Source organism: Sceloporus occidentalis, unplaced genomic scaffold (genome assembly GCF_023333645.1).
Source record: "Sceloporus occidentalis isolate IW3139 unplaced genomic scaffold, rSceOcc1.0.p SCAF_7, whole genome shotgun sequence".
NCBI lineage: Eukaryota > Metazoa > Chordata > Lepidosauria > Squamata > Phrynosomatidae > Sceloporus > Sceloporus occidentalis.
The window spans coordinates 78,853,125-78,868,007 of NW_028316987.1; the positions used below are offsets into that span (position 1 = coordinate 78,853,125).

General features: G+C 46.1%; 1 protein-coding gene across 9 annotated transcripts in view; it reads right to left on the reverse strand.

Annotated features, from left to right (window-relative positions):
- The window catches only part of LOC149310007 (rho GTPase-activating protein 12-like), an 86,163-nt gene that overhangs the window by 19,727 nt on the left and 51,553 nt on the right, over nucleotides 1-14,883 (reverse strand). For 5 of the 9 annotated variants that reach the window (XM_089533464.1, XM_089533468.1, XM_089533465.1 and 2 more), the window contains 3 exons: nucleotides 10,268-10,393; nucleotides 459-527; nucleotides 127-201 (listed from right to left, as the gene is read on the reverse strand). In XM_089533464.1, the coding sequence (XP_089389590.1) occupies nucleotides 127-201; nucleotides 459-527; nucleotides 10,268-10,393 (270 nt within the window). The remainder of the gene's footprint in view (nucleotides 1-126; nucleotides 202-458; nucleotides 528-10,267; nucleotides 10,394-14,883) is intronic. The other 4 variants (XM_089533471.1, XM_089533469.1, XM_089533470.1 and 1 more) reach the window with 1 other exon arrangement.

Consider the following 14,883-nt stretch of genomic DNA (forward strand, 5'->3'; position numbering starts at 1 on the left):
AATAGGCTGACATCTCAACACAGAAAGATTCACAATGTATTTGGATATATAAATACCTTCACTACATTAAGAACAGATTGTCTCAATATGGTTGCTGTTATACAATAACACAAACTTTATACTGACTGTGGCTTGATGCTTTGGTGAGGAAGGAGAGGAGTCATTTTCAGGAAAAGTGGTCTTTGAAGCAACTTGAGAATCCTATAAAGTAAGATGCATTGAAATAATTACATCATATAAATAAAACATATACTCCTCAAGATTCACTATTTCAGGAAAATGATTGAAAATGATTGCTCAGTACCAAGAGAGTGGAATAACAACCACATACAAATTAAACTAACACTGACAATTCAACACCAATTTCTTTGTACACTTTTTTCCATACATAGGACAGCTGTAAGTAGCTACTAATAATCAAATATTGTGTATAAATAAATCATGCTTCAGATACTAACTTGCTCCTGGGATGTTGGAAACAAATATGCAGGATTGGGCAAGAGAAGTTCAGAAGAATTAGTTGGCAACTGTAAAAATATAAAAACTATTTTAATATATCATTCCTGTTTCATAAACTAATTTATCTTACAAAGTCTAAAAAGAAACTGGTTTGCGAGAGTCAAGATCTTTCAGTTAAACACAAATTATGTCTTCCATCATCCCCATACACTTTAATAACCTGTTCTCAAAGCATTATGGATGCCGGAAATAAATCAAAAGCCGGCATTTTTTCTGCAGGCAACTGATGATTATTTTTAAAAGGCAGAGTATTATTTGAGCAGTAATAGAAAAAACAAAAATGAGCATTTCATAGTAAATTGTTATTTTCCTATACGGAGTGGTGGGGGGCATTGTACTGCTAGCAACTAGAGCCAGTGTGGTTATGGGGCTAGTGTACTGGACCAGAACTTGGAAGATTGAGTTTCTAATCTGCCTGAATCATTAACCTCTTTGAGAAAATAAAACTGGTCAACCAGCATAAGTCTGGATGACCTCAAGTCAGTCACTGTCTCTCAGCCTCATCTACTTCACAGAGTAGTTGTGAGGACAAAGTGGAGAAGCAAGACAGCCACGTACATATACCACATTAAACTTGTTGAGAGACAGGCAAATTATAAATGCAACAAGTAAATATAAATAAAACATATTACTACTAGAAATTCTTTCAACTTCAGTGAAAAATTAAAGATTTGCTGAAATTCAAATACATTAATACCCATCACCATCAAAAATCTTGGCACTGTATTTGAGTACTAAATGCACTTCACATGGACAGGTTGCTCACCTGTAACAGTATTTCTTCGAGTGGTCATCTGCAAATACATACAAATGGGTTTACTGCGCCTGCGCAGTGCTGTTCGGAAACTTCTGGAATCACTGGGCAAAGTTTACTTTGCAACATATAGAAACTTTTTGGCGGTAACTCCGCCCACCCGTTATAAGGCCCCTGCGTTTCCGCTCTTTTCCCCAGTTCCGCAATTTTTTCTGCCAAGTAGGCGATGGAAAGAGCCAATAAGAGCAGGACACTGAGGGGATGGACGGGTGGAATTTGTATGTATTCGCAGATGACCACTCGAAGAAATACTGTTACAGGTGAGCAACCTGTCCTTCTTCGTGGTCTCTGCGGATCATACAAATGGGTTTAGACTGACAAGCTCAGGTAAGCGGCGGAGGGAGTGTCCTGACACCAAAGCTATGGTAAACCAAAGGTATATTTATTGCAACAATAAACACCTTGAACCATAAAAAGAGTCAGTCTTTTGTTCAAGCACAAAACTCAACACAACAATAATATTGCAAACCTGAGAAGGGGATCAAAGGTCATGCAAGACCAGTCCCATTGGAATTGTGCAAATCCACAATCAACGGAATGTAAAGCAGTGGCATATGTACATAAACACTGAAACACCAACCATCAGCATTGCAATCAATGCAACCCTGAAACCAACACAGCCCTCCCGAAAGCTGCGTCTCAGATGGCTCTGGTGTCCAGCCTACAGTGCTTTATGAAAGTCAATGGCTGGGACCAGACAGCAGCCTTACAGACATCCTCCAAGGGAATGCCCGACAGGAATGCAGAGGATGCTGACACTGCTCTTGTGGAGTGGGACCGAACCCTGCCAGGGAGAGGTTTGCCCAGCAGTTCATAGCAGAGGTGGATGGTACCAGCCACCCATTTGGAAAACCTCTGCGCAGACACGGGCAACCCCTTCTTCGGTTCCGAATAGCATTGGAAAAGTCTCTCGGACCGACTGGAGGCAGCAGTTCTGTCCAGGTAAAACGCCAGAGCTCTCCTGACATCAAGAGAGTGCAGGCTGCGCTCCGCATCCGAAGTCGGATTGGAAGCGAGGGTAGGCAACACAATGTCCTGGCACATGTGGAAAGCAGACACAACCTTAAGCAAGAAAGTAATGTCTGTCCGAAGGACCACCTTGTCCCTGTGAAACCTCAGGAAGGGCTGGTCCCTCCGCAAGCCACAGAGTTCGCCCGCACGGCGGGCAGAGGTTATGGCCACAAGAAAAGCGGTTTTCCAAGTCAGTAGTCTCAAGTCCGCTGTGGCCATCGGTTCAAAGGGCTTGGATTGGAGCACGGCCAGCACCGCCCCCAAGCTCCAAGCCGGGGTCGGTACCGACACAGGAGGGTACAGGTTGGCACATCCCTTCAGGAACCCCTTCACCAGGGGGTCCCTAAAGAAGGAAGCCCTACCCCCAAACTGGTACCTGGAACAAATGGCAGAGAGGTAGCACTTGATGGATGTGAGGCACAACCCCTCATCCAACAGTGCCATCAAAAACTCCAGCACCACTGGAGTGGAAACTTGAGCAGGAGACAAGCCCTTTCGATCAAGGAAGAGGCTAAACCTCCTCCACTTCAGGGCATAGGACCGCTGGGTGGATGGCTTCTGTGCAGCCAGGATCACCGTCCTCACCGCGTCCGGCAGTGAGACTAGGACTGGATTCTCCAAGCCACCAGCGGCAGGCCCTCGATGTCCGGGTGCAGAATCCGGCTGTCCTGGATTGACAGCAGGTCCAGACGGAAGTCGAGGCGGAGGAAGCATCTCTTGGAGAGGTGGAGAAGGGATGCGAACCAGGGCTGTCTCGGCCACCACGGCGTGATCAGGATCGCATCCGAACGGTCCGTTGTCATCTTGGACACCACCCTGATGACAAGAGGGAAGGCATAGAGCAGCTCTCCCGGCCAAGGGAAGGCGAACGCGTCTCCAAGGGATCCATCCATTCGCCTCCTGGAGCAGAACTGGGGACAGTGGCTGTTCCATTTGGTCGCGAAGAGGTCGACCTGGGGGGTTCCTCACCGATCGAACAGGTCACTGACCATCTCCGGATGGAGCCTCCACTCGTGGCACACCGAAGGGGATCTGCTTAGGCGGTCCGCCAACTCGTTGTCCTCTCCTGGAAGGTGAATCGCCTGGAGGAGCACCTGTCTCTGGATGCACCAGTCCCAAATGCGAAGAGTAATCTCGAGCAGAGTCTTGGATCTGGTGCCTCCCTGCTTGTTGATGTAATACATCACGATGGTGTTGTCTGTCCTCAGGAGGGCCACCTTGCCTGCGACAGCGAATTCGAATGCCCTCAAAGCCTTCTCGACTGCGAGCATCTCCAAAGCATTGATGTGGAGATGCTTGTCCCGGGCCGACCACTTGTCCTTGACCACCAGGTCGAGCAGGTGGGCGCCCCAGCCTTCCAGGGAAGCATCGGTTGTCAAGGTCAATTGAGGCTGAGGTTGATGGAAGGGCATCCCGATGCAGACATTGCGGCTGTCCAGCCACCATCTCAGTGAAGCGGCCACCGGTCTTGGTACCGTGAGCCACTTGGACGGAGGGTCTTCCATCGGAGAGAAGACTGAGAGGAACCAGGACTGCAGTGGTCGGAGGCGAAGCCTTGCCCACGGTGTCACGAACGTCGTTGACGCCATCACGAACGTCGTTGACGCCATGTGTCCCAGAGCCACTTGGACATCCCTGGCACTCACCCTTCTGTGAGAGATGCAAGGCCTCAGTGCTGCAACCAATGCCTGGAAACAGTCCAGAAGGAGAAAGGCAGAGCATCTTTCGGAGTCGAGGATGGCCCCGATGAACTTGGCTTGTCTGGTTGGGGTGAAGTGTGACTTGTCTTCGTTGACGACCAGTCCGAGGGAGTCCAAAAGGTGCAAGGCGAATGAGATTGCCTCTCGGAGCTCGTGCTGTGAATCAGTGATAAACAGCCAGTCGTCCAGGTAAGGGAAGACCCTGTAGCCCTTCTGATGAAGGTATGCCACCACTGGTCCCATGCACTTCGTGAAGACCCTCGGAGCCGTGGCAAGGCCAAAGGGGAGCACGTTGTAGTGGTACGCGGTGGAGCCGATGGCGAAGGCGAGGAATCTCCGATGGGACTCTCGAATTCCGATGTGGAAGTAGGCATCCTTCAAGTCGACCGTCGCGAACCACAGGCTCTGGTGGAGAAGCGGCAGAATAGAAGCCAAGGTTACCATCCGGAACCAGCGATATTCAAGGAAAAGGTTCAGCTCCCTCAAGTCCAAGATGGGCCTGATGCCCCCATCTGACTTCGGTATCGTGAAGTACCTGGAGAAAAAGGCCCTGGAGCATAGCTCGGGCGGTAAAGGGGAGATTGCCCCCTTGTCCAGCAAAGTGCGCACTTCGTCGAGAAGGGTGTCCGAGGGGTGACTGGACATGAAGGCTCTGGTTGGAGGGAGCTCTTGGAACTCGAGGGCATAACCCCTATGGACGATGTTGAGGACCCACGAGTCCGTTGTGATGGAGGCCCAGGTGGTGACAAAGGGCCTTAAAATGTCCAAAAAGAAAAAGGGAGGAGAGACAAAGCGTGCTGCAACCCTTCAGGTTTTCTTCTTCCCCTGGTCGGTGTCCTGCCGGCGAGACTTTCGGTACCGGGGCGGAAAGTTGCGACGGCCAGAGGAGGAGGAGGACTGAGAGGGATACCGGCGTCTCTGGGGGCCCTGCTGCTGAGGTTGCCAGTCCTGCTGGAAAGACACTTGTGACTGACCTTCCGGCTGCCACGGGCGCCGCCTCTTCCGGAATGACGGGATGGAAGTGGACGACATCCCATGCTTCCTCGCTGCCGCTTTCATCCTGAACTTGCGGTTCAGGCGCTCGTCGGTGTCAGCGTGGAAGAGGCCAGTACCATCCAGGGGCATTTCCTCGATGGTTGACTTGACGCTGGCATTGAGGTCCGACCCCCTCAGCCACGCATGCCGGCGCAAAGCCAACGAAGCCGACATTGCCCGTCCTGTGCAGTCAGCCACGTTTCTGGAGGCGGTGATAAGCCAACTCCCGACCGAATGGGCCTTATCCCGGATCTCAACCAGGCGTCGCTGGACTTCGTCCGGGAGATCCCCTCCATCAGTGTCTGGACGTAGGCTCCCATACAGGCGGTGTAATTGATGGCCTTGACGACGAGGGCTGATGCCAAATAGGCCTTCCTGGCTAGGCCATCGATCTTCTTTGCTTCCCGATTGGCTGGAGAAGTAGCCTGCTTGGGGACGAAGGTCTGTTGGGCCCCTTCTACAATCGCTGAGTTCTGCCTGGGGTGGTCGGTCAACCAGGAGCAACTCGATGGGAAGATCCGATAGAGGGCCTCGATCTTCCTAGAGGAACCGACGAGGGAAGTCGGCGCATCCCACGACCTCCGAACTATGGAGTCAAAGGACGGCAGCAGCAGGATGGAGGGCGGCGTGGGCACCCGGCCATGAACCCGACGCTCCACAGGATCCCGAGCCTCCTCCTCTGGATAGGAAAGATCAATGCCCAGAGCCCTAGACATCTTAATGATGTGCTCATTAAATGAGCGCACATCGTCAGTCGGGGAAGATGGGTCCGGGTGATGGATCTGCTGTGGGGATGCCTGGACGGAGGTGTCGTCATCGTCTGAAGGTTCTCCCGATGGCAGCAAGGGCTTGTCCTCGGAATCGGTGGCCGAAGTGAGCGGGATCTCCGGGACCCTCACCCGAGCCGCTGGGCGCGCCGGGAACTGGAGAGCTGATGGGCCTGACGAGGAGCAACGCGGTGCGGACGCTGAAGCCGAAGTCGTTGCCCATGGGGATGGAGGCTTGTCACCTGGAGGAACGACCGGGCAGAGATTCAGCCTGGTAAACTCCCTGAAAGCGGTCTCCCTTGGTACCGACATGTAGTACCTGCCCGACTCGGCATTGAAAAACATGTCGGTGTCCTGGTCCATCGACTCATCCGCATCCGAATGGACCGAAGGGGGAGGAGAAGCCCTCCGCAGGAGGCCAGCTACTTCCGTGGCAGCCTGGACGACCTCCATGGCAGCCTGGACGAAATCGACCGTCGAAGGCAGCGGCGTGTTGAGGGCCGTGATCGCGTGCGAGGCCATCTGCGAAGCGGGGGAGCCATCAGAGCGCGGGCAGGCTGGTGCCGAGGCCTTCTTGGAAGGGGAGCGCTGTTTGTGGGAGGTAGACTCCTTTGCCTTGGAGAAGGCCTGTGATCCAGTGCGGTCCTTGCTGGACTTGGGCTTTTTGGGCGCAGAGCCCTCAGCTGCCTCCTTGTGGTGCCTCTTCTTCGACGATCGCGGCCCGGTCCCCAGGAGGGAAAAAGGGGTTGTCCGGCAGATCTAGCAGGACAACGGTCTGAGGCTTGACAGTCTTGGCCTTTTCCATCGAAGCAGCCTTCACAGAAGATGACCCCTTCTCGGGCAGGTCGGAGGCATGTTGAGATGCTTTCGACGACACCTTGGAGGACGGAGTCGGCACCAACGGGACCTCTGCCTCCGCGCGATCCTTCGCACGCGAGCCCTCCGGGGACGGCTTTCTCCTGGACCTCGACATGGGCTCGGAACCCTCAGTACCTGACGACTTATGGGGGTGCTTCGAGGGTTTGTCGGTGGCACTGGGTGCATGGGGACCACGGGCCACATCAGTGGTGGTGGAGGCTCCAGACCTCAGCGGGGCAGACCCCACACTGGACACGCTGTCTCGAGAAGAGGCAGGCAGCGCAGCCGATGGGGCCCTCCCTCTTGAACCTTGCCCAGAGCGATGGCTGAAGTCAGCCGGGACTCACGGTTCTTGCGGGCCTGAGATGAAAGGGACTTGCAGAGCAAGCAAGCCTTCGTATCATGGTCCTTGCCGAGACACAAGAGGCAGGAGGAATGGGGGTCCTGGACGGGGACCTTGCCCCCACAGACATCACACTTCTTGAAGGGTGCTGGCATCCTTCCAAAGTCGACAAAGCCAAGAGGAGAATCCAAAAAACGAGGTCAAACAAGCCGAAAGTCCGAGTTACCAGGGGCGGGAAAAAGAGAATGGTCAAGAGACGGTCAGAGGTCAAAAGCGAAAGTGATTCCAAGCAAGCAAAGCAAGCGAAAGTTCCCTGAAGCAGCTAACGCGGCGGAAAAAAGGAACTGGGGAAAAGAGCGGGAACGCAGGGGCCTTATAATGGGTGGGCGGAGTTACCGCCAAAAAGTTTCTATATGTTGCAAAGTAAACTTTGCCCAGTGATTCCAGAAGTTTCCGAACAGCACTGCGCAGGCGCAGTGAAACCCATTTGTATGATTCGCAGAGACCACGAAGAAGAAATATGATTTATTTGAATAAACTTAAGACATACAAAAACATTTCCCCTAAAGTTCCTTGCAGCATTGTGTATCTTGTATACATCATTTGATAACAGTACCCATTAAATCCATTTCACTTCCAGGTTGTAACACAACAAAATTTGGAAAATTCAGGTCTATGATTGAATGCTGATATGAATTTGCAGAAAAAGAGACAATTTGCCTCTGACACCACTCACCTTTAGTTCTTGCCCCTCCTATGGATCAGACTATCCCCAAGGGAACTACACCTTGATGGATTAAAGGATCTGTAAAGTTTCTGTCCTAAACAATATAGGGCTATGATATGTTAAGAATTCACTAATGACTCTGATCATCTTTTGAGACTTTGCTCTTTATCAAGGAGGAGGTCAAGTACAGCTCATGGTTGGTGTGCAATTTCAGGCTGCATTTGTAGCCTCCCACAATCCCCAGCTGCCTGAGCCCCAAATGGTAAGCAGAAACTGCAAAATTCTGGAGATGAAGTGCGACTGGACATTTTGCAATGTGCTGGGTCATAATAATCTTTGGGTGGTGGGGGGGAGGAGTTGCACAGGTCATCTTAAGCATGTGCAGGCATTTTTGCAAAACTGGAAGTGACTGCTGTTTTTTAAAATGGCCTGTGTAAGCCTTTAAGGAGAGGGGTTTAAGCCTTTAAGGGAGTCGTGATAGCAAAAAATGTGGTAAAATACAACAACATTCCATCAAGGGCTTGCAGAAAAAGAAAAAGGTAGTAGTTTCCAAAATTGATTTCATATAAACACACACAGTGAGCCCGCGTCATATGCGGGCTCCTTATAGGCGGCTTTCAGTATACACTGAAGCTGCCTGGGAAATGTGTGTACGCCCCACGCACGCACATTGCCATGAGGCAAGCATGAGCCCCATTGGTTATAATGGGGCTCAAGCTTACGCGTTATTTGCTTTATGCGGGGGGTCCGGAACGGATCTCCTGCATAAAGCAAGGGCTCACTGTGTGTGTGTGTGTGTGTGTGTAGCATGTTGAGGGTGGAGAACATAGTGGAGTACAAGCATCCAGTGCCCTAAGGGACAGCAATGTTGTCCCCAAGCTACAGCAATTGCCCTCTTCTGTGGTACACATTGAAACCTGGTTTGAGTAAAAAAAAACAACAACTGAGGGCTCTCTCACTACTGGCTCTTCAGGGGTGTGGAGTGCAGATTATGCATGCCCCCAACGCAGCTGGAAGCCGCTCTGAGGCTGCTTAAGGCAGCCCGAAGCCACAGGCAAAAGGAGTGGTGAAAATCTCCTCCTTGTTGGTGGCTTGTTTGGGACCATGGCGGTGGCCCACTTTGAAAGTGGGCTGTCCAGTCAACATGGTCCCCAGCCAATCATGGGCCAGTCACAGGTGGCGCAGCCAGAGGCCATTCCTTCATGCCTGTCTACTTCGCCCCTTAGTTCCAGAATTGCTCACTAAAAAAAATCCATCCTCTTACCTTAAATCTGCTGATATATTTTTTTATTAATTGTTACTCCCACTGCTTTTTCTGATGCTTTTAGATTATTTGGTATTGTTTTAGATCTTGATCTTGCATATGCAGTTTTAAGTCATTTTAAAATCCAGTAGCGTCATATAAATATTTTCAAATAGGTGCAATCGCCTTTCTCGTTTTTGCAGGGGATCCGTTCGCGACACACCCCCCCCATGAAAACAGAAATTTGCCAATATTCAAGCTCTTTGCCTTGAATGGCGGTGCGTGCCCCATTTTCACCTCCTCCATTTGTCACCTGCTAACAGGCGAGGGATGCAGACTCCAAGTCCATGAAAACAGAGGGGCGATTGTAGATGCTATTTTTGGTACAATCCTCCTATAGCAACTACTGACTTCTGGGGCAGTGGGAGTAAAGTAGCTGCAATTAATAGTCAGTTTTCCCCCATTCCCAATCATCACAAATCCAACACAAGGGTAGGGGAAGGTGTGCTTCTGTCCCATTTCAGATATTCCCTCAACTCTATAGCCACCTTTACTTTTATGAAAATTAACACCTTCCACTAATTTTTGCTAGAAAAATCAAATACAATTTGCCAGAATGTACTCTAGTAAGAACAATTTAAAACAGATTATGATTCAGAAGCACAACGTTAAGTAAATCACATTATTTTCAATGAGTTTGTAGAATGCATTAATAACACTAAGGTATAGTGTTATAGCCTCCAACATTTAATAGATGAAAACTGTTACACATGTGGCCAGGCATCAAAAAAGTGTGGTCAAGATAGCAAAGGTTTTCAATGACAAAGAAGCTAGGATAGGCTGCAGCAGTTTGCTTTTGCCTAAGGCTACTGGGAAAGACAAGATTACTCCCCTCTCGCTGAATTAACTGAGTGCAAACTATCTTTCACCAATTCAAGTTAGTGGAGGACTAAATAAGAAACAGATGAAAAGTGGGATTAATCAAGGCTATCTTTGTCAAATCAAGGTAGTTGGAGGGTATGCTAGGGCCAGAATTTTTTACCCACTTATCTATACTCAATGAAATGTACAGGACCTACTTGTAAGCAGGTATGTGCAGAACGCACTACATATCACTGACAATGATTAGCAACTGGTTAATAGTTTGGCACCAGAGATCTTGTACTGTATCTCTAATGCATGCTAGTTTTCAAAAGACACACAAAATCACATACAAGGCAAACAGAAAGGCGTCTTTAAAATATTCCTACCTTTTCATTTGTGTCTAACACAATTGAGCTATGCCTCCATTTTGTCAAAACTATTGGTTCCTGTAGCCTCCTGTCCAGGCTCCTACTTTTAATTATTTCCCTCTGTTGCTGTGGTGAAGCATTGTACTAAAAGAGATTAGAAAAAGAAAATGAAAAACCACACCCTATAGATGTACTCAAACCTGTGCTGGCAACAAAACCAAATATGTATAATACACTCTACATGTGAAACTAACTAAATGTAAATGGTCTGCATTTTCTCCCACTCCTACACCTATTTTTCTTTTGAGGAAGTGTTGCAAAATGTTTCTACAATGGAGAAAAATGTTAAGGGCTTTATTTTTCTGGATTGTACCAGAATCTGAGAAGCTACTGTAACCAGTTTCCAACAGAACAATTGAAAGTTTAGTGACCTTGAGCATGATTTCACAATTTTTAGCTTTAACTTTATTTTATCAACTGACCATAACAGCTCCAAGTAAAATCTTGGAGATGGAGATGACCTGAATAAGGTACAGCAAACTCTCTCAAAACCAACCAAACTTTAAAAGCCATAGCTCTCCTCCTATAAAACTCTCAGTTCTCTCAGGTTACCATGTGACAGCCTGATTATGCAACAGAATCATACACAATGAAGGTTAAAGGAAAACTAGATTGAAAGCTGTGCCAAGGCAGGAAAGGGCTGGAATGCAGGTCAGGAGCATATTAATGTCCCATCCCATGTAGATCCAATTCAAGTCCCCATATCCCTACATTTTATTGTAAAGGGAGAAACTTTATAGAATTGGTAATTGCACAGATAATTTTGAAAATGTGATGGTAAAAACAATTAAAAGAAAGCAGGAAAAAATCATAATTTATTTTGTCAGCTCTTGCAATTACTATGCCAGCATATATAATCCTGACAAGCTCCTACATTAGAAAGGAATGGTCTAAGCCAAAACAAAAGTGCATCACATCCTGATAGAAGTACAGTGGTACCCCGGGATACGAATTGATCACGTTACGAAATTTCCGGGGTATGAAAAAGTTAGATTGAAAAAAACTGTTCCGGGTTACGAAAGATTTTTCGGGTTACGAAATTCATTTCGGCGCGAAATTCAAATCCGAAGCGCGGCTAGCAGCTTTCCAGCGCTAACGGAAAGCCTTTTCGGGTTGCGAAATGTATCGGGTTACGAACGGCGCCACGGAACGAATTAATTTCGTAACCCGAGGTAGCACTGTATATGAAATAGAAGGCTCTGATCTAAATCTCACCTCAGCTATACATTCACTAGGTGGCCTCAGCATGCCACCATCTCTGTCTACATTTTATAACATGGAAATAATAAAACTCTTTATTTTACAGGGTTGTTGTAAAGAGAACTGAGCTAGAAAAGCTCTATATAATGCTATGTCTAATATAAACTAGCAGCACAATATTGCTACTCTTAGTTTGTCAGTTATTAAAGGATTTGCTTACAAGGCAGGAATTATCATGTATCTCTATGGCTTCAAAACAAGCTGAACTAGGTAATAACATTATGTGAATTAATATAACCCAGGCAATTACATTTACATTGTTATCCATGCCATCAGAAAGATTTGATTAAAGCAGTTAACCAAGGATTCCTAACCTAGGAACTGTGGATGAGTTTCAGGGTATCCATTAACTGTGTTGTTCCTGTTATGTTGAATTCTTTCTGTCACAGTGAACTGTAAGGTTAAAAAATCAATCTTTTCAATGTTTACTGTAATTTCTTCACCCCAAATTAGTCTAGAATCATAGAATCCTAGAATTGGAAGAGACCACAAGGACCCTCCAGCCCAACCCCCTGCCATGCAAGAAATCTAAATCAAAGCATCCCCGACAGATGGCTATCCAGCCTCTGTTTAAAGACCTCCAAGGAGGGAGATTCTACCACACTCCGAAGGAGTGTGTTCCTCTGTCAAACAGCCCTTACTGTCAGGAAGTTCCTCCTAATGTTGAGGTGGACTCTCTTTTCCTGTAGCTTGTCTATCTAACGGAAAATAATTTCCAATAAAATCAGTCCTATGCAACTTTCCCCCCTATGTTTTTATGTGCATTTTTCTGGGAAGGAGGCCATGATTTTCACAAAAAAAGATAACTGGACTGAGGGAAGGAAGGCATGGAGAGAAAAACGAGCATGTAAGCAAACTAGTATACACACAATTGTTACTGAATGGCTGTTTCCAAGAAGCTATGGGTAGTCAAGCTGTAGAAATGGAACTTCTTTTATGGAGCTCTGTGCTGTTTTGTGGTTTGTAAGTAGGTAAGTAAGAAATATGAACCTTGTTCTTACCAAAGTCAGGAAATAGCACATTTCAAGTAATATTACCTGACACACATTACTTGTAGGGTTATTGATGCATGATGTTATTTTTGCAAAACATTGTAGTATTTGGCGGCATCATTCTCTTTTTTGTGTAATGAATGACATTTACTTATTAGTTGTAAACACTGTTTTTTTCAGGTATCTTTGGGGGGGGCATTTTTTAAAAAAAATTAAGTGTATTTTGTTATGGTAGTGGAAACACTGCAGAAGGTAGACTGAATGTGAACCTGTGAAGTCTTCTCCCCATACAGTGATCAAATCACTACAGGTCCAAGAGAATGACAATTGTAGTGATGTCACATCAGGCCTTATTACCATTTGGTCCAAGCAATTTATATACTGTATATAGTGGATTAACAGAATCTTTGCCACTCACAGCTTTTGGAATACCATTTTACCAAGATGAAAGAACTGCTTCTATAAGAAGTTTTACAAGTGTTATGAGAAATGAAAGCTTGAATGCAATTGCTAGTCTCAACTAGAGGAGACACAATTAATTAATGGGAACATGAATCAACAGATATACTATAGTTAGGACTAATAACTGGAGTTAGGCCAGAACAGCAACTGAGACAACTTAAATATACAACTTAAAATGCAAACATTTTAGATCAGCTCCAGTAGGTTACTGTCCCACCATCACAGATCATCATCACCTCCCTTTGTGGTAAAACTCAAGTCCCTCTATAAACCACTTTTCCTCCAGATTGCTCCAAATGTACAGTTCCTCTATCATAGTGAAACCACTAGATTTGAAATACTGCATTGTACTTAATTAATTCATTTAATTTGTTTTTATTTATATACCGCTATTCCAAAGATCATGGCAGTGAACAGCAAGTAAGCTAATTAGCAAGTAAGCTAATTTGCCACCAACTGTCTGGGTACTCATTTTAGCGACCTCGGAAGGATGCAAGCCTGAGTCGAGCTTGGGCCCTTTTGCTGGTCTTGAACTCGCACTCACTTACTTACTTACTTCCACTCAAAATAATGGAAACAACAATAAATGGCTCATCCAACATTTCTACAAAACTGCATGAAGATTTTACTATCTCTTTATTCCCAAACCTACTTCAAACTCTAATGGTGGCCAAAACCAATATAACACCAGAATTAATTGTAGAAATTGTCCAGACGTTTGAGCAAACTTTGCTACTAAAAAATCAGGAAAAAATATATTAATGTTTGCTTGTAAACTAGCATAAGGGGGAAATAGATGGCAACCCTAGTATATGTGCAACACTTGGAGTTCTCTCCTTCCCTCCAATTTGAGGGATATTATTAACTGTTCCACTATATCCAGATAAAACTAAAACCAGCAGTTGATTGTTTGTTCAGTGACTTTCTGTCTGAGGTAAGGAAACAGGGAGAAGCTTGTTCCTTCTTACCCAAGCCTGTTTTGTCTACAATAAGGCAAAAGGATGAGACAGAGGAGAGAACATATGCTTAGGTAATATATATTAAAGTTTAATGTGTCACAGGTTGGTTCTATCTAGTGCCCCATGAATGATTTAAAATTTCTGAAAACAAGCAGTAAATCCAAGAAACTGCTACAATTAGAGATGTAGGGATGAACTTCAGAAAAATGAAATTAATTCCAATTTGTCAATGGGAAAAAATCAAGCTCTTTACCAGTTTTACAGTCTGACATTTTCCAAAGCAAGTCAATCCCTATACTGCTTGAATATCTTCACTTCTACACTGATTACATGCCATCAAGTGACAACATTTCATGACAATGTGAGAGAGCTCTGCACAAAGACTTTTGTTATCAGAAGCTTAAAAAAATATTAGCTGAGGTTGACTCTTCCATATATCATCCAAATGTTTTAGCCAGACATAGGTAGCCTCCAAAGTAAGAGCTACAATGGTACATACAGTTCTTTCAAAAACTCATAATCAGTAGTCTGAACAGAATCAAAACAAAAAAAAATCAATATCAAGAAGTTTCTTGGAAAATGTCAGACTGTAAAACTGGTAAGGAGCTTGGTTTTTTCCCACTGACAAATTGGAATTAGTGTCATTTTTCTGAAGCTCACCACTACATCTCTAATGGTAGCAGTTTCTTGGATTTACTGCTTGTTTTCAGAAACTTCTTGGCATAAGGTGATCAAGAAGAGTTAAATACAGTGAACCCTTGTTATACGCTGGGGTTTGGTTCCAAGATCCCCCATGGATAACAAAATCCATGGATGCTCAAGTCCCATTAAATATGACATAGCAAAATTGTGTCCCTTATAAAAATGGAAAATCAAGGTTTGATATTTGAAATTTATACTT